At 39.1% G+C, this 19,759-nt stretch overlaps 3 protein-coding genes across 3 annotated transcripts in view; 2 read left to right on the top strand and 1 right to left on the bottom strand.

Annotated features, from left to right (window-relative positions):
- On the top strand, positions 1–17,170 carry LOC121727790. The gene is made up of 6 exons (XM_042115783.1): positions 1–178; positions 12,559–12,752; positions 13,883–13,979; positions 14,649–14,811; positions 15,450–15,503; positions 15,606–17,170. Exons 2-6 carry the CDS (start codon positions 12,559–12,561, stop codon positions 15,992–15,994), a joined length of 897 nt encoding a protein of 298 aa, XP_041971717.1. The 5' UTR covers positions 1–178; the 3' UTR covers positions 15,995–17,170.
- LOC121727791 (nicotinamide riboside kinase 1) overlaps positions 11,885–19,759 on the top strand; it is a 20,305-nt gene continuing 12,430 nt past the window's right edge. The window contains exon 1 of the mRNA XM_042115784.1: positions 11,885–11,889. Coding sequence (XP_041971718.1) covers positions 11,887–11,889 — 3 coding nt within the window. The 5' untranslated portion in view covers positions 11,885–11,886. The remainder of the gene's footprint in view (positions 11,890–19,759) is intronic.
- Positions 18,306–19,759, bottom strand: part of LOC121727789 — a 27,137-nt gene continuing 25,683 nt past the window's right edge. Inside the window, exons 8-9 of the mRNA XM_042115782.1 lie at positions 19,488–19,650; positions 18,306–18,475 (exon numbers count right to left, since the gene is read on the bottom strand). Coding sequence (XP_041971716.1) covers positions 18,374–18,475; positions 19,488–19,650 — 265 coding nt within the window. The 3' untranslated portion in view covers positions 18,306–18,373. The remainder of the gene's footprint in view (positions 18,476–19,487; positions 19,651–19,759) is intronic.

Below are 19,759 nucleotides of genomic sequence, written 5' to 3' on the forward strand. Positions count from 1 at the left end.
TGATTGCGACGTAGCGCGCACGCGTACAACTGCAGACTATTATTTGTTCGCTCCTGTGATACACGTTTGCACCAATAAAGTTTCATAAATAAAAACATTATTAATAATACTGTGATGTAGACGAGTGTGCAGTGATGTGTGCTTTGTTGAGTGATATCGATTGAGACTGCAAAACAAGGTAGGGGATTATTAATTTTAAGTAAGGTAGCGTTTTCTTCTGAAAATTTAGGCAAAATGGTTGAGTTTTAGTGTAACAGTTTTAGGCTTTACTTCTCATAAAAGAACAATTAATAAGGCTTAAACGAATGTTACATTTTATGAGTATCATATTAAAATTCAGATATTGCTAAATATGTTTTTAATAGTAAGTAATATTTTTTACGATGCTCATAGCAGATTCGTCAATATAAGTAAGTCGTACCACGCTGAATAGTTATATTTTTAAGAGATATTCTGTTAGTTTGTATGACTGTATAATGTAGGTATATCTTTCATTAGGTAAATTATGTAATATTATAGGTACTGTTGAAAAGTTCTTCATTTATATTAATATAGTAATTATAGTGGTTTTCTTTACAAATACTTATTGGTTGCCAGGAAGCTGTTAAATGTTTGTTGGTTGCTGGATGTTATTGACGGGAAGGCAGGATTATTTCGTTGATTGTCCGAGAAAATGGTTCAAACTAATAACTATATTTTCTTGGCCAAGGGAACTTGTACCTTTGACAATATTCCCATCTATTATTATAGGTACCTCTACTTTTGCGTAAGCAGTTATACATAATTTATTTGATCCAGAAGTTAGCATTAATACAAATACTATCTACTATCATATACATTATACATACCTAATATAACCTTTTGCTTTTTATCGCTAAAACAATTTAGATGAAACTTGAAAGGTATAGAGCAGGGGTCTACAATTAGTTTCGCTCGGGGTCCGTTTTACCGTCCGTTCACATAAAAAAAATTATTTATTAAACAATTATTTATTTTATTAAACATAAAAAAAATATATTAAATATGTAATTATGAAAATTACAAAGGTGTTTGTATCAATGAGAAAAGTGACAATTTTTGTTGCTACGAGTTCATCAGTATGTCGAAACTGAAATTAATTTTTAAAGAAGAACATGCATGGTCCGCACACAATGGGTCGGCGGTCCGGATGCGGACCGCGGTCCGCCATTTGGTATAGAGATACTTTGGAGTCTCGGGAAAAAGGAATATTTAATGCTGCCAAAGAAGGTTCTTGTGCGATAAATACATAAATTGCTAGGACAATTAAATTGCAGGCAACAATATATTATCATAATAGAATTCAACCTCTGAAACATAAAAACTTAGATAATACTAGATGACGCCCGCAACTCTGTTGCGCCAAAATTCTTTTATCGAGCGGGAACCGCAAAAAATTCCGAGATAAAAGTACTTACCCAATGTCCATTCCCGGGACTGAAAGTATCTCCATTCTCCACACTAATTTTCAGCGAAAAATATGGTTCGGGCGTGAAGATGTAACAGAAAGACGGGGGCCGACAGACAAACTTTCGCATTTATAATATTAGTATGGATAAAGATAATATAATACAGAAGGAAGACTTGACAACAACACGCTTGAGTTGGTAACAAGTCCATTTATAACTCAAGAGCGACTTTATATGAAAACCTATGTATGCTGCACTTTACCTGGATTACAATTTGTAGATTAGAGTAAGACTACTGTTCCGGCATGTAGGTACCTACCGTTTTCCTGGGACTTCCGGTTTTTTTTTAATGAAATAAGGGGGCAAACGAGCAAACGGGTCACCTGATGGAAAGCAACTTCCGTCGCCCATGGACACTCGCAGCATTAGAAGAGCTGCAAGTGCGTTGCCGGCCTTTTAAGAGGGAATAGGGTAATACGGGAGGGTAGGGAAGGGAATAGTTGAGGGTAGGGAAGGGAATAGGGTAGGGGTTAGGGGCTTGGGCCTCCGGTAAACTCACTCACTCAGCGAAACACAGCGCAAGCGCTGTTTCACGCCGGTTTTCTGTGAGAACGTGGTATTTATCCGGTCGAGCCGGCCCATTCGTGCCGAAGCATGGCTCTCCCACGTATAGATTTGTTGGCCTAGATGATTTAAATCAGCAGGGGGAATAAATATGATGATTGATGATGATTATCCATATTCCACGTCTATACTAATATTATAAATGCAAAAGAATACAAGATGTTAGTGTAAGCACCGTTATCCTTGAAACCATCAAAAGAGTCCGTCAAAATGAACAACTTTTTCTATGAGAACAATGCTGGGAACTCAAAAAAATCCGTCTTCATACTCATACAAATTGCCAATCCGGGCATCTATATAGGTATGAAGACGGCATTTTTTTTTTGAATTCTAAGCAGATAAGTTGGTGTAGGCTACCTGAGTCCCGGGAAAGGACATAGGGTAATTTATATCCCGGAAATTTTGTAAGTCTCGCTAGGACTCGAGAACGGCTGAACCGTTTTAGCTACATTTAGTACTTATTGAAATATTTGTGGTAGTCCAGGGAACATTTATATTAGGGTTTAGGAGGAAAGTGATACGAACTACGAAGTATACAGGGTCATCTCGTTAATAAATGAAATCAAATCAAATCAAATCATTTAATTCAGGCATCAGAGGCCCATATAACAAATACCTTAAATCTAACATACATATAATTATATAATAAATACCTTAAAACTAACATACATATTTTATATATACTTAAAAACTAACACTGTCACATTTTGCCGGCGACGTGACTCGCTTCGTTCCGGAGTCTCCCCCGGAACCTCCGATAGACTACATCCATCGGCCAGAACTCCGGCGCCTCGAAAGTCGACAGAAGATTCGTCGGTACTCTCACCACAAAGGAGCTAAAGTTAACCTTGTGGCGAGACTGCAGACGCTCGACCCTCAGGCGCAGTGTCGTCTTCTTCTGGATGTAGTCCACGACATCCTGGACCTCCATGGACCAGTGCAGGCGGGATATGTACAGGGGCGTCGCGGGGACCTCGCTCCGCAGACGCAGCTCAGGTACATATGGTGCGGTGCCGCGATGGTTGCGGGCGGCGGGCTTCTTCCTCCTCTCCACCAGTATGAAGCCCTCCTCATCGCACCTCCTGCCTTCGTCCTTGCCAAGCCGAGAAGATTCCACCTTGCGGCTCTTCGTAGCCTTGCGGCTCTCAGTCTCGCGACTCTTCGAAGCCTTGCGGCTCTCATTCGCCCCATTAGTTTTCGCCCGCGGGGGAGGTGCGGGGCGACCAGCAACAGTCGCAAAGTTTTTCTGAGTCGCCTGAGGACTCGGGGTCGGCGCAACCGGGAGGGGAGCGGGGGCGGGGGCGGCAGCGGCGGTGTTCGTTGACCCGTCCGATGATAATGCTAACGGGCTAAACGTGCTCGCTTGCGCGCCACGACGAGTAGTGACGAATGCGGCATCAGCATCAGGTGACCTACATATTGAATTACCACTTTTTAATTGCGATAATTCAATACGTAAGTCACTGATCGTAGACTCTGATGCCTGCAATCTACCTCGAACTCCGGCCAGCTCCTCCTTCAGGAACCTGATGTCCTTCAGTAGGCTGACGACGTCGACGTGGTCCAATGTGACGGGTGGCAGCTTGTGGAGCTCCTTTGCCACAAAAGCCGGCACCTCATCAGGATCCGTCTGCTTCAGCAGGGAGATGATGTCCTGCACGCTCCTTTCCGTTCCGTCTCTTCGTCGCGACGGCATATTCGCGCTCTGTCCGAGCGTCTCGTATAGCAGCTGCTTGCCCTTGCAAATCTCCTCGCTGGAGAAGGAGGACTTGCAGATCTGCATGATGCTGACCTCGTCCATAGTGTCGATGGCGTGCTGGATAAACGCCAGCAACTCGTTGGCCACGAGCGCCATGGTCACGTGCAGCGGCAATGTGCCGCGCGATTCGCAAAAATATTACTTTTGCTGCGTGTGTAACGCGGAGGTGCACGACCGGTCGCTAACTCGACGCATTACACACTCGATATTATAATAAAGAACTGTGTTGTGGGATGGAGGTAGGTCGGCTTCTGTTATAACACGATTTAGTGTCGCCATTTTAGGCCTGCAGTGATTCTCAAACTGAGGTTCTGTGGGTCACCTGCCAAAATGAGTAAGCATATTTGATAAGTTCACGGCCCAAGGTCGGAGGGCCGGAACAATATCACAAGGGCTAGGGACTGAGGGACGAGGGTCAACGACAGGCGTGAAAATCAATTAAGTTTTGTACGAGGTTAATAATTTTAACGTTATTTTGAATATTATGGGCAGTTATGATTTAATGAATTAAGATATGAATGAAATGTACTTTATTGTGCACAACACACGTTACACACAAGCATAAAATTGAAGCATACAAAACTAAAAAATTACACAAAACCCTTGCAAAGCCAGCAAGAAATTGATATTTACTCAATAAATATATCAATTTCTTGCTAGCATAAGAACCGTAAGTACATTTTTCTAAAATTATAATTTTTCTTATTCCGTTGCAAAGTATTTTTATACTTTTCATCGAAATCGGTTCAGTGGTTTCAGCGTAGTGAGATAACAGGTAAAACAGACAGACCGACATACGTAATTGCACATTTATTAATATGGATATGACGTAAAGGGCTCCTCATAATAATTAACCAACTACGGAACCTTATGCCGTATTTAGCGAGTCCACTTGACCGGTTTTCACTCGATCCAATTAGAGTGATGTTGAAACTAACGAGTTGGATTTAATTGAATAAATTCGACCCCATTTGACTCGGTCAGTCAGATGAGCTGAGGTCAGCACTATAAAAGTTTAGCTCCCAGTCTGGGTTTTTATTAACCCTAGACATATCCAGGCTCTTTTACCTCATCACGCCCAAACACTGACCTCTTTAATACACTGGACAGGCGATCGCTATCAAAAAGATATTCCTATTTGAAAGTCGCCATATTGGCGCTGATTGCTATGTGAAAGCAGTAGTGAGTGTACTTGGAACTACTATTTTGCAAATGGCGGTTGTCATTTTCTATATAAATTAGTTCGCAGTACGCTCACCGCGGCGCTTCAAATATATTACCGCGGCATAAGAAATAGCTGTCATTTTGTACGGCATAGCCTGTCCAGTGTATTATAGAGGTCAGTGCGCCCAAACCACTGAATCGATTTTGCTGAAATTTAGTATGGATATACTCTGAGTGCCGGGAAAGGACATAGGATACTTTTTATCCCGGAAAAATGTACGGTTCCCGCGCGATAAACGAATTTTGGCGCAAGTCGCAACGGACTAACATATTAAGTTTTGTTTTGTTAATTGTTGGCATGATATTCTAATACAGGATAAATTTTAACTCGAAATGGCGCTAGGAGTTTCGCTTCCACATTCAGAGACATTTAATGATGATAAAACTGTCATTTAATGAAGAGTTTGACAGATAATGTATGGGGCTTATGTCAAAATATTCATTTAAATACAGTTAAGTAATTTAACTGTCTCTGAGTACGGCAGTCAAAATTATAATACCTGCATTTACTGTGAAGGTGATTTTAGTGTCGTTAGTGAATAATACACCATAACGAAACGAATCGACTATCGAGGCGCTACCAGACGTTGCATAAAAACAATAGATACTTTCAAACTTGAAATGTCTATATATAGCCAGTAGCCACTACCATTTTGTAATACAGTAATTGTCCTGGACTGTGGTATTATAATATTATTATATCTACAGTCCCTTCCATCGTGGCGGCCATATGGCACTTACAGGTGCGGTCCGAGGGGGGGGGGGGTCACAGGGGACATGACCCCCCCAATTTCAGGCTGCGACCGCGCCTGTGCACTTAACGTATCAGTGGGGCTACTTCTGGATGGTCGTGAGTGTGACGCATTAAAATATTATGACGATAACTCTAAAATTATATGGGGGATGTATATTATAATAACTATGTCATTGGAATGTGTATAAATTAAGATAAGAAAATAAAAATTAATAATTAATCCAATTTTGTCACGTTTTAAAATTAATCAATAAGAAAAACACACTTCTCCATACATTTTAAAACTGTTTTTCGAATGAAAATTCTCTGGTTACAAGCATGGTTCGGCGTTCATACAAATTTTCATTTGACGGCAAATATTTTTCGCTAATTATTCGCGATAAACTAGATACCTAAATAACTAGTCTAGTCTAAACAGCTCCACATAGTTACGTCATGACTCATGTCCTACTACTGTTACGCTGCCGACCTAACATTACTAGTTACAACTGACAAGTGATACAAGTTAAGTATGTAATTATACTATTGGGGTCCTGATTCTTAGTATGAGAATTGGGGCCCTGTCTTTTTACTCACGGTGGAATAGAAATCAAACTGGGGCACGATCGTGCAGTGGCTGAATTTGTAATAAACTAGGATTAAGAAGTTTGGTCCCTGGTTCCTGGAATGACGCGTCGCAATTTGCAGACTGTCTTGCGCTCGAAAGAGACGCCTTGGGGCCTGATTCTTACACCTTGAAAGTCACCACCATCGATGGCTACCTCATTTTTCTTTACAATACAATATACAGGATACAGAAGAGACATTCGTGTTATATAAGAACGGGGCCAAAAATTAAATCCAAATTCATGGTATGACAATCGGAACTCTTTCTAGGGTTCTGTGTTGTTCTGGGTTTTACCAATAGGACTTAACAATTGTGTTTGATAAGTTTATCCTGAAATATAAATAGCAAAGGAAAAACCTGTCATAAACATTGAACAACGAAGTGCGAATTTAATTATTTAAACTGAAACAGAGTTAAGAATAGAAGACAATAATACTAATCTAAATGTTATATATTCTACTTAGCGACGACGAGAAGCAATGCATTTGTAAAGCCATTAAAAATTAGAACAGGAAGCCCAAAACCGCGGGCGGCGCCTACATACAATATCTTTTATTTTACTTCCCTAATCGAAATAAATTTATATATCGAATGCTGCTTAGGTCGGATTACATGATTTCAATCCAGTAATCCAATCCAGCGCTGGATTACGACGGGTGGATGACGGTTGCACCCGTGCGTTCCAGTTATCCAGTATTCCAGTATCCCTTTATTGTTTCCAATAGTCAATGCAGGCTGATCACCTGATTGTCTTACAAGTAAGATGATCCATGCGTCGGATGGGCATGTAAAAAGTCGGGCCTGCGCCTGATCTCTAGCCGGTCGTGTCGGTCTTTCGTCCCACTGGGTTATGAGAGTAAAGGAATAGAGAGTGCTCTTGTGTACTGCGCACACATGTGGGCACTATAAAATTACTCCTGCGTACCGGGCCTGGTTTCAATGAAACCGGCCACCGTCACCGGAACTGGTGAGGGAGTTATTATTATTCCAGTAGCAACCAACGCTGCATTGGATTACTGGATTGGAATAATGTAAACCGGCCATAAAAAGGGCCCTTGACGATCACATCAAACGATGGATACCGCTGTCGATCCTGGCGACACAGGAGATACAGTGGTGGGAATGTGTGGTGGGCCAAACCCCGTTAAAAAAGGCCCTTGACGAATGCCCAGCTGTTTTGTCGTAATGATGATATTAGACCTATTTGAGTAATATAATTGCGATAACCCACATGCTCAGCAACCGTAAACCAAATCTACTCCGGCAAATTATTCTTTCAAGCTATTTTAGACCTACTGTTATTCAACATTGATATTATTTTTCCGTGACCTATTTTAATGCATTACATGAATATTGATCAAGTTGTGTGATAAAGGAATTTTATGAAACAACTTCAGCCTATATTTGCGTTATGTTTGTAATAAGTTGTTGTTACTATCAGAGAACGTGATTCAATAGACAGATGCAATGGTCAGTGACGGATTAAGACTACTTGATGCCCTAAGCAATCCATGCTTGTGTCCCCTATCCGTATGTCAACTAGAATCGGTCTTTGAATCTTTGCTCCTCTAGTACCCCTCAGACGTGTTGCCTTAAGCAATTGCTTAATTTGATTAAAGGTTAATCCGCCACTGCAGATGGTGGACCTACGTAAATTGGTCGCGTTTTGTCAAACCCAGTTAACCGATCACGAATTACATTGAATTGACATAATTCGACCAAATGACGTTCGCGAGTCTGTAAAGTGTAAACTGCCTACGAATCAATTTCTTCGATGGTGTACCATCGAATAAATTAATTCAACGTCAACCATATTGGGTAAAGTGAACATGGCAAAAGCATGAGAATCTTAGCCAATTGTCACATTTGCATAAAGTACTCATTGCATGCTTAAAGCGATCAAAAATGTATGTAAGTAAGAAATATACAGGGTGTAACAAAAAAAAGTGATAATACTTTAGGGTGTGTACGTGTTCCTTGTAGAGAGTTTACTGTGAAAGTGGCAGCGCTGAAAGACCAAAAATTTTTTTCACTTTTCTATGGGGAAACTCGTGACGCTCGGGACCTTGCCCATACAAAAGTGAAAAAAAAAATCGTCTTTCAGAGCTGCTACTTTCACAGTGAACTCTCTACAAGGAACACGTACACACCCTAAAGTATTATCACTTATTTTTGTTACACACTATATACACATCATTATCAGCTGTATAATGTGCCATTTCATCAAGCTTTTCTCGTGTTTCGTATATCGTGAGAAAACAAAAATACTTCTAATTCTCAATAATAGTATTATAGGTATACCAGAATCTGACGGCAAAAAGTGAGAAAATAAATTGACTCTAGTTTGTAATACCGGGGTAATAGGAATAAAATATTTCGATTTTTCTTTTTTAATTTAGTGGCTTATTTTGTGTGTGAAACATGCAAAATATATCAAAAATTATCCATTAATTAGGGATATTATTTGAAAATCTGCCGTCAAAATTTGCCATCAGATCCTGGTAGACCTTTGCTTAGGTAACAAAACAATTTCGTTGTTTATTTTGTTAATCCTGCAAATTATGAAAATTAAGAAGCTTAGAGTTACTATAGAAGCCATCTAACGACGTTTATAAGTTATAAGGTCGCAATACGACATTTATAACATAGTAATGTCAGAGCGACGTAATACTGATAACTCTGATAAGTGAATAGTAGGGATGGGCCGAAATTCGTTTTACATTCGGTTTAACCGAACTTCCGCAGCTTGAACCGAACTTCGTCATTCGGCCGAATTTCGGTTAAAATGCCGAACATTCGGCACTAAATATACTTGCACTATTTTAATAGAAATTAATGAAAAAAACAAGATACTATAAGAACTATCTCACACTACTACTACTCATTCATAGTAATTTCCTTATTTGAATTAGAAAAAGTAATCATACGTGATAAACGAAAACTTAAATTGGTCTTTTTAACGACCAGTCTCAAAAATCTTTGGTTAATTTAAACAAACAAAATTAAACTGCTCTTCTCACTTTTTTGACTTTACTTTTACTTTACAAATGACTAGCTAACGGCTCCGCGGGGAAGCGTGGAGTGCGGGCGGGGCACATCTAGCAATATTTGCAGCAAGTGCGTAAACAAGTCACAACTCGAAAAGGCGCGGCGAAATTGAACCGAAGTTCGGCCGAACTTCGGCCGAATTTTTCATTTTTACCGAATGTTCGGCCGAAGTTCGTATTCGGTTCAAACTACATTCGGCCCATCACTAGTGAATAGTGATAATATAGGCCTATCACTGAGGTCAAGATGTATTTCATAATACTATTTGATAATCTTACAATGTCAATAAGATAATTCAAAGCCAAATGAAATGATTCACTTGCCCATAAAATATTTTTTTCAAAAGAAGTTTGTGAGATTGTATGTTTGTTACTTATTCAATAAAAAATAAGTAAGTATGGAGTTAGTTTACTGTGGCAAAAAATTACAATTTATTTTCCTTAATAAACCACAAGTTACACCGCGGGACACATAGCAGTTAATTCTAATCGACATATAAATTGAACCTAAGAATAGTCATCACCCTAGGTTTTCGAAAATTCAAGAGTCGAGACCAAGTCCGATGGATCAGCTTCATGACTGGTGAAGGAACATGTCTTCACAGGTCCCGATCAAACTAAAATACATTTTTTTTGTCCCAACTTAAGGGCTCCCGACACAAAACTGCGAATTCACATCGTGATGTCGTTTTAGTATGAGTTTTGTCGCAGATAATATATTTTGCGATGCGATGCGAATTTGCAGTCTTGTGTGGGAGCTCTAAGAGTGAAACCAAGCCACAGATTACTAAATAAAATATACGTAAGCCAAGCCTTAAGCCATCGTGGAGGCATAATAGATTAACGGATAACAATTACGCATACACTAACATCCATACTAATATTATAAATATGCGAAAGTGTGTCTGTCTGTGATCTCTTCACGCCCAAACTGCTGAACCGATTTTGCTGAAAGGGGTTTTGGTAATATTGGCGTCATTTTCAAATCTTGCGGCCACTCACCAAACCGGCATATTATGAAAGAACATATCAAGGGGAGTAAACTTTATTAAGGGGACATATAGCTAAACTATATCGGAGCCGAGATATTCAGCATTTTAAGTTCGTATTTTCAACTAAACGTAAATTCAATCATAACATGAATATTCAGGAAAATACAATAAAACGCCGTTATTTATTAGCTTAAAGCCTTCCTCGATAAATGGCCTATCCAACACAATAATATTTTTTCAAATCGAACAAGCAGTTCCTGAGATTTTGAAACACACAAACACTTCAACTTAATAATATTAGTATACAGGGTATAACAATACTAAGTGATAATACTTTAGGGTGTGTACTGTGTACTGTGTATGAGTCCCGTGTATTAGAGTTTACTGTGAAAGTAGTAGCGCTGAAAGAGATTTTTTTTTTCACTTTTGTATGGGGAAAATCTTTACGCCAGGGCGCGCAAATCACAAAAAAAAATTTTCTTTTGAACTTTATACAAGGGACACATAATGTATACCCTAACTAAAGTATTATCACTTATGTTACAACCTGTAGATATAGATTATAGATACAAGAACAATTAATTATTCATCTCATCATTGAATCAAATGTTAGTCGCGCTAAAACCCGAAAACGGCTGAACGGATTGGGCTGATTTTAGTCTTAAAATATTCATAGAAGTCTAGGGAAGGTTTCAAAGTGACACGAAGATCACCGGGGCAGCTAGTAAAAAATAAAAATGGATTTTCAAATGTGTTAGTCGCGCTAAAACACGAAAACGGCTGAACGGATTGGGCTGATTTTAGTCTTAAAATGTTCGTAAAAGTCCAGGAAGGGTTTTAAATTGACACGAAGTTCACTGGGACAGCTGCAGCTGTACTTCTATAATGAGTCGGGAAGTAGATTAAAAGCTGGACTGAAAATTCTGCCGAAGGCTGGTGGCGTCGGGCATCATACTACTTTGCATACTGCAAAATTCGCTAAATAGTGGAAATAATCGACATTATATTATGGGAACAACACGTTCCCATAGTTGTCCCCTAGAGTTATTTTACCCACAACACATTAATACACAAGAACAATAATTATAATTGCCTAATATTGCATCCGGCCCTCTGAAAACCACTGTCTAATGAAATATAGTCTCAAGTCTGGCTATATTTTAGTCGGATGAGAGTTACACCCAGTGTGAAAATATGTATGAAAAATTATTCATATTTGACGCGGACGAAGTCGTGGGCAATAGTTAGTGAGAAATATATATCCAACAGATTAATATACCCTTTCTACGCCTGTTTGTTAAGGATAGCTCGATAAAGTAACGTTAATTACCATTGATTTTGTGAACATAAGATGCAAAAATAAATATACTAAAATAATCGTAGCTCAGCTCCGATATTACTTAGAACAATTTTTATTACTAATATTATGTTTCTCTAATGTAGTGCTACAAAATGGTTATGGTTTTATCCCTGGCCGCTGGAAAAAAAAAATGACGCCATAGGTCCATACAAGGGCGTCGCCAGCCGATGGCGCAGGGGGGGGGGGGGGGGGGGGGGGCAAGTTGACTTTACCTACTACAATTCATACTTTTCTCATTCTCTATGAATGAGAAAAGTATGTATGAATTGTAGGTAAAGTCGACAGCACATAAAGCTTTTGACTTGTACTACGAGCCTTACATCTATTACCAGATTTTAATATTATATTGGTCGTTGTTTGCATTATATTTGGCAACTTTTTTAGGATCTCTAGGGGGGGGCAGCTGCCCCTCCCTGCCCCCCCTTGGCGACGCCCTTGGGTCCATACAAAGTTACCCAATGCCCTTTGGTGTGGAGATACTTTGAGAAAATGAATGATGTATTCTATGTCCTTTCCTTTTCATCCCAGAAAAATTTTGGCGCAACGGAGTCGAAGGCGTCATCTAAGTAGTAGCTTATAGGTATTTATTCTTTTATAAACAAAATTATTTAGGGCCTGTTTCATTCACCACTTCCTGATAAAGTGGCGAATAGGCTATTCACAACTTTTTTGATAGATTCGCCATACTTGATCTGTCAAGTTAATTGGTGGATACCCATCACTTATCAGGAAGTGGTGAAACAGACCCTTTACCTCTTCTACAGATGCAGGCGACCCCGTCTCCTCCACGATGGTGGTGGGAAGGGCAGCAGTGGAGGCAGTGGGCGGACGGCCGAATAGGCAAGCACGAGCTCGCGCAGATGAGGCTGCAGAGGATACAGAGGCTGAGGGAGCTCCAGGCGATCCTGGAGAGACAGAAGCTGTCCATACCTGACATACTTATATACTCACCGTCTAAGTAAGTAAAATAGCATCACATACTTCCATACTAATATTATGAATGCGAAAGTCTGTCTGTTACCTCTTCACGCCCAAACCGTAGAAACGATTTTGCTGGGTATGGAGATACTTTGAGTCCCGGTAAAGGACATATTATTATGATACTTCGGAAAAATGTACAGTTCCCGCGCGATTAATGAATTTGACGCAACGGATTTGCGAGCGTCATTTAGTGACTAGTACATAATATTTTGCATTAAAATATGTAGCAGACCATCATCATACTTCAAGTCACAAGACCACTTGAATCGGTACGCGTTATAAGCGTTTTCAAATTACTAAAAGACACTAAGGCCCGTATAAATAGTCAGTACTCAAGATGCATCTCGGTCTCGAGACACGGTTCAGCCTCTGTGATTGGTTGGCTGTCAAAATTTGGACCAATCACAGAGCCGAACCGCGTCTTGAGACCGGGTCGCATCTTAAGTACCGACTATTTATACGGGCCTAAGGTCCACTTGCGCAGATCCAGGTTAAAGTTAATATCGGATTAAATAGTGTATTAGCTCTTACATTCTTCATGTACTTATTTTACGAAAAAGATAACAACTTTAACTTTAACCCAGATCTGTGCAGGTGGGCCTAAAAGTAGTGTACATAATGAAGTATTACTGCGCAGTGCGTACCCTTGTCAAACTCGAGCCTCTGCTTCAGCAAGTTTGATTTCAAAGATACGCTAGAGTCACATTAAAGTATGATACTTACTTTTTTTTTATTGTTCTTTATACGAGTATCATTGTATAATATGTATGCACTATATGCACAGTTCATAACGTGTGCATATTATGCATTTAAAGTATAAGAGGATTCTAAGGGCCTGTTTCACCACTTCCTGGTAAGTGACGAATAGGCTATCCACCAATTAAGTTGACAGATCAAGTATGGAGAATCTGTCAATAAAGTTATGAATAGCCTATTCGGCACTTTATCAGAAAGTGGTGAAACAGCAATTTAGCAATTTCACTAACGATTCGCTCGGTAACCCTAATTGCCCTACCAGATTTCATAAAATAACCTCCCTGTAGAGAAACTGCAAATAATTTCACTAAATTGAATAAATAATAAGACCACGTTACTGTTGGGTTTCAGATTCAACAACTTGCACCAAGTGGTACACACGAACATCAGGCCAACCATATCGTGGAGCCAGCGACCTGTCCCTTGGGATATGACAGACTTTGACACGGTACGGTTACTTAATTGACCCACTTAGTCCGTCTCTAAGGAATTGTGGTAGTGTCTCTTGACTGTTGCTGGTGTAAAAAAGTTGCTGTTGATCGTACCAAGGTAAAATGACATTGTGAACTTGACCACATCAAGCCTTTCTTAATTCAAGGTAACATAAAGATAAAAGAAAGTCCTGTTAAGTGAACCTTGAGGCTCAAGTCTCAACCCACGTTGTTAATGCTTAGGTTGGTCAGAGATTCTAAATCCCATTCATATTACGTTTTTTTTCCCACACGTGGGAGAGCCATGCTTCGGCACGAATGGGCCGGCTCGGCCGGAGAAATACCACGTCCTCACAGAAAACCGGCGTGAAACAGCGCTTGCGCTGTGTTTCGCCGAGTGAGTGAGTTTACCGGAGGCCCAATTCCCTTCCCTATCCTCCCCTATTCCCTTCCCTTCCCATCCCTACCCTCCCCTATTACCCTATTCCCTCTTAAAAGGCCGGCAACGCACCTACAGCTCTTCTGATGCTGCGAGTGTCCATGGGCGACGGAAGTTGCTTTCCATCAGGTGACCCGTTTGCTCGTTTGCCCCCTTCTTTCATAAAAAAAAATAACACGTAGTATTTCGATCGTCTAGCATTTTGACTTACAGTGACTATCATAGCATGAACTTTCTCTTTTTCCAGGCCAAACACTTAGACGCCATCAACGAGGGTCAACGCAAGCTGGACGTGGACCAGGGCATGTGGGGAGCAGCGCGAGGGTGGGCGGTCGGTGCGCTGCTGTTGCTGGCAGCGCTGTTGATACTGCGGGCGACTGACAGGTGTCTCACACGGGGGTTCTTCCGAGGTGAGTGACGTGAGACCATAGAATACACGAGTGCAGATAGCTGCTGATTTTTACTACATCCATACTATTATTATAAAAGCAAAAGTATCTTTGTCTGTCTGTCTCGCTTTCACGCCAAAACTACTGAACCGATTGTATTGGAATTTTGTATGTGCACAGCGGTTTTTGGGAATTTTGAATTTTGATACCGTGCGCTGTAAACTGAAGTCCACGCGGACGGAGGCGCGGGCAACAGCTAGTTAATAATGATACTGGCTTCGGACCGGTGAATAACAAGAAGGTCATCCGAAGTGAGTTAAGTTGTAAACACTTGGATAATGATATGAGAGGCGTGAGCGACGGGGCGGAAGGAGCACTGCTACTGAGCTGGTACTGCAGCTAACACTGCGACTCGCAGTCTGCGAGCTATTTTTTGCAATGGTTCCAAAAAAAAAACTTCGTTTAGGCTCAATACTTTTGAGAAATTTCAAAGAACTGGAATTTTAGTTTGTAATCTTGTATCTTCCTGACTAGAGGTAACTTCACTGCTAACTATTTCTTTAAACGTGTAAAATATTATCAGTAAGTACCTCTATTCTGCACCCACTTATTAAACCATATTGAATGTTTTGTTTGACTTGTAACATTATTGCTTTCAGGTCGAAGAAGACGATCTGAAGAGTGGACAACGCCTAGTGTACAAGCTACCAGACGTAAGTAACAGTATATATACCTAAAATACAGCAGTATATGTATATTTAGGTAAACTAATTGCACTTGAACTTTATCTTACCATATTTTTAATTTCATTTCAGAGCATCCAAGTGACATCGCACTAGCGATATCAACAGATACCAACATTGCTGAATCCAGTACTGAATCAGTGGACCTTCCTCCACCATATTCCGCTGTCTCCCACAAAAGAGAGGAGCCCCCGCCTCCTTACTCCGCCTGCTACCTGGCCCATCCCAAAGACGGTCAGACAGTCAGACTGTACAACGGGCAGCAGCAAGTCATCACTGACGAAAGCCAGAGAGAAGAAGTAGCTCATTCCCATAACAGCTTCAACCATGCACCAGGCGAGCAGGAGCAGACAGGAGATGTGGAACGAGCGCGACTAGCTCCCATCGCGTCGCGAGAAATTTCCATCGAATCGGAAGATACAACGGTATCAACAGACGCAAGGAATACAACAACTTGTTAGGTTCAAAGTTGCCAAAGTTGGTTGTTGTCTCATGAGTCTTCCAAAGAGCTGTAGCAATGAAGACTTTAAGGGAAGAGGAATCCCTACGGGGTTTTATACGAAGACAAGAACTCATTCCTTTTAACATTTAACTCCTGAAACGAATATAAAATAGAGAATTCGTAAATAGTAAAACACTCGCGAAGCTGTGTCAAAAGAAAATACAGGAAAAAATTCTTATGGTGCACAGTAAAAAACTTATGATCGAAATAGCTAGTCAACTAACAATAAATATTAATCAAAGTATAGCAATTTCAAGACTGCTGATTGCTGAATATTGCAAATCTAGAGCAATAATGCTTCTGTAGAAAATTGCTATCTATTATACGGCAAATGCACGAAGCATATACCTGGATAATTTATATAGGTACCTGGCAATTATTATTAGCCTTTATAGAAGAAGCTTTCTCATTTCGTGATATAGTAGGTACGAAAAACGGAAAGTAATATTTCTTACTGCGTGAAAAACACAACATAAAAGTTATAACTGCCTTTTAAAACTATCATAATATTAACAATAAAGTTTTTACCAACGATTTCCAAAGAGGAGAAAGGTACTACGTACGACTCATGAATATTTTAGTATTCGCTAAAAGTAGGCCCTAGGCACCTACTAATAAATGCTTTAAACAAGTATTTGGAGGTTGTAACTAATTTATCTTCTTATGTATCATAATAATATTGTAGGTTGTAGTTTTAGCAATAGATACCATACCCAATATCTCTAGTCTAAAAGCAATACTGTCCCCATTTACAATATCTCAAACCACGGCCATATTTTCTAAAATACTTAGAAATAAAATATTCAAAAATTCTCAGTTATTCAATATTGTAATATTTAGATAATAATAATTATTTATTAGTTATCTGAGGGCACGGGAGCGCTCGCGCCAAGTCTACAAACTGAAAGCTGTATTGCTATATTAGTAGCTGCACCTTTCATAAAAAAATATAACAAAAATAATCTCCAACTCCAAAGAACTCTCAATAAAATACTATGCAATATTATTAGGTAGGTATTTATAAAACCTAATGTAAGTGGTTTAGCTCAGTAAGTTTATTTGTAACACTTTTGTAGAAATCCTCAACGCATTACGTAGATGGCACGATATTTTTTAAATAAAATTTTAAAAATTTAATAAACTCAACGTGTTTTATTTACACTACGGATAGGCACAATATGAGAAAGTAAAGAAAGCCGATGAAATATAACACAAATTTTTAATAAAATAATTTATTTTTACTCATAAAATATCTTTTTAAATCTAAGTTACCTAAGTTTTTATTCTATAAATGCACTTTGACAATTGAGCTTAGTGTTTTTAGCATACCTATCTAAAACAAATTCCTAGCTATTCATTTTTATTAATTTCTTAAATGCAATGGCTTGATTTAAAAAGCGAGTCTTTTATTTTTGTTGTTTTGTTTAAAAAGTTTTACATTGGGTATGTAAATTCTAAACGTATTGATAACTTATTGGGGAAAGCAGGTGTGAAATATTCTTATCTTATAAATTAACTAACTTTTATCCGATTAAATACAATATTGAACAAAAAATGTACAAAATATATGCACGGTATAGATCTACTTTTACATGACTTATAACGTAAAATAAGCATCTAGAGAGATCCAACCGCACCATCGTTGAATAAGTTGAAATATTTACACTTACAAAAGGTAAATAAAATTATTACATTTACATTCTTATATGAAGTGTAAATAATTCTGTTTAAGCTAATTGTTAATACGTAACTTATGAAATATAAATACAGTCTTAAAAGTTGCAAAGTTAGCACCATTAATTAGTTAGATAAAATAGCTAATCTATTTATCTATTACAAATTATTTAGCGTTGAGTATAACGCTGCACCAATGTTTACGCTTATTTTACGAGTAGCAACCATTTCTAAGCGTGAAAGCCAAAAATTTACTATAAATAATTGATTAGAAGAGCATATTACATAGTATTAATCATTTCAGTGAACTCCGTTTAAACTGTAATCATTTTAAGTCCGTTAACTTTTTCACAGTAATAATATATATAGTTAACAATTGTTAATTAATAAAATTGGAAAGAGTGCATGAAAAGTGTATATTATTACTGTGAAGCATGAATTTCCACCAAGAAGTTACGGTACATTCTATATCGTTAAATTTTTTCCAAAAAAATGTTATAAAGACGTGGTAGTAGCACTGCTATGGCCCCAGACTGTGTTTGTGACCATGTTTTGGCCTGTTCATATTATATTTTCAAACATTTTACAGTCAGAACCACCTTTTATATTGTCCGGGACGTTATAATATTATATCCCATGGGTCCATGACCTTCCAAGTTCCTTTCTACAAGTCCTGTCTAGCGCGTCTGACGTATCGCGCGAAGTAGTCCGGCCGCCAGCACTTGCACGAGCCAGGGACGAGGAACCAGTCGTAGTAGAGACGCACCTGCAATTAGAAAAGCATAAGCCAGGGATCTCTAACCTTGCGAACAACTTTTTCATAAAACTAGGTTATACTTTTAAATACAAATTACTAGCGACCCGCCCCGGCTTCGCACGGGTATAAAATTATATAGCCATGTCAGTTGTCAAATGATAAATCGATTTAGTAGTTTTGATTTATATTCATTACTATAATTAATTATTAATGGCCGGTACCGCCGCAAAAGCTATGTACTACAAATTTTAAATCTGTAATATCTTCGAATATAAGTATACCTACACTAGCTATTTGACCGAGCTTTGCTCGATATTCGATAAAACACGAATAAAATGACATTTTCTAAAAATGATTCCTAGATCGATTTATCGCCCCTATATATATATATATATATATATATATATATATATATATATATATATATATATATATATATATATATATATATATATATATATATATATATATATATATATATATATATATATATATATATATATATATATATATATATATATATATATATATAAGAATAAGAATATTTTTATTTTGTCACCACACAACACATGTACTTAATTAAGTAAATCAAACAATAATTTAGCTGAAGTGCATTCATTTCTACAATACCTACAATACATACATTGTGGTGTGATGTCAAAATTGCCCAGGCTCAGCTATACGCAGCAAGCTAGCTCGCTGCACTGGTATTCTGCCAGGGTCAACACTTGTCTCTAGGCCCAGGGATCTAAAATACTTTACCAAAGGTTAAAGTCTGGGCCATTTACCAACCGATTAGAGTGATCCTTTCGCTTTGCCATAAAAGTCTCTTCTTCGGTGAGAGATCAAAACCCTGAAAGCTATTAAGCCAACATACCCTGAAAGGTATGTCGTACCTGATAGCAGCCGTACTCGTCCTGGCCGTCTTGGCATAACTTCTGTCAGAGATCAAAACCCTGAAAGCTATAAAGCCAACATACCCTGAAAGGTATGTCATACCATGGTCATACCATGGTCGTACCTGATAACAGCCGTACTCGTCCTGGCCGTCGCACGTCCGCGCGGTGCTGGCGTCCTCCTGCGCGCCGTCGGGCGGGTAGTGCAGCTCCGCCACCAGTAGCGACACCCAGCGCGGCGATGACAGGCAGCCACCGTCCAGGTAGTGGCAGCGGGCTTGCATGCACCTGGAATATCATTGTTATGAAACGGGGGAGTTTCCGGGAGTGGAAGTGGTACGGGGAGGTTTTTCTCACCCAAAACATCCTTCCTCAACCCATGTCACCACCAAAAAAT

The sequence above is a fragment of the Aricia agestis genome, chromosome 6 (assembly GCF_905147365.1).
Source record: "Aricia agestis chromosome 6, ilAriAges1.1, whole genome shotgun sequence".
NCBI lineage: Eukaryota > Metazoa > Arthropoda > Insecta > Lepidoptera > Lycaenidae > Aricia > Aricia agestis.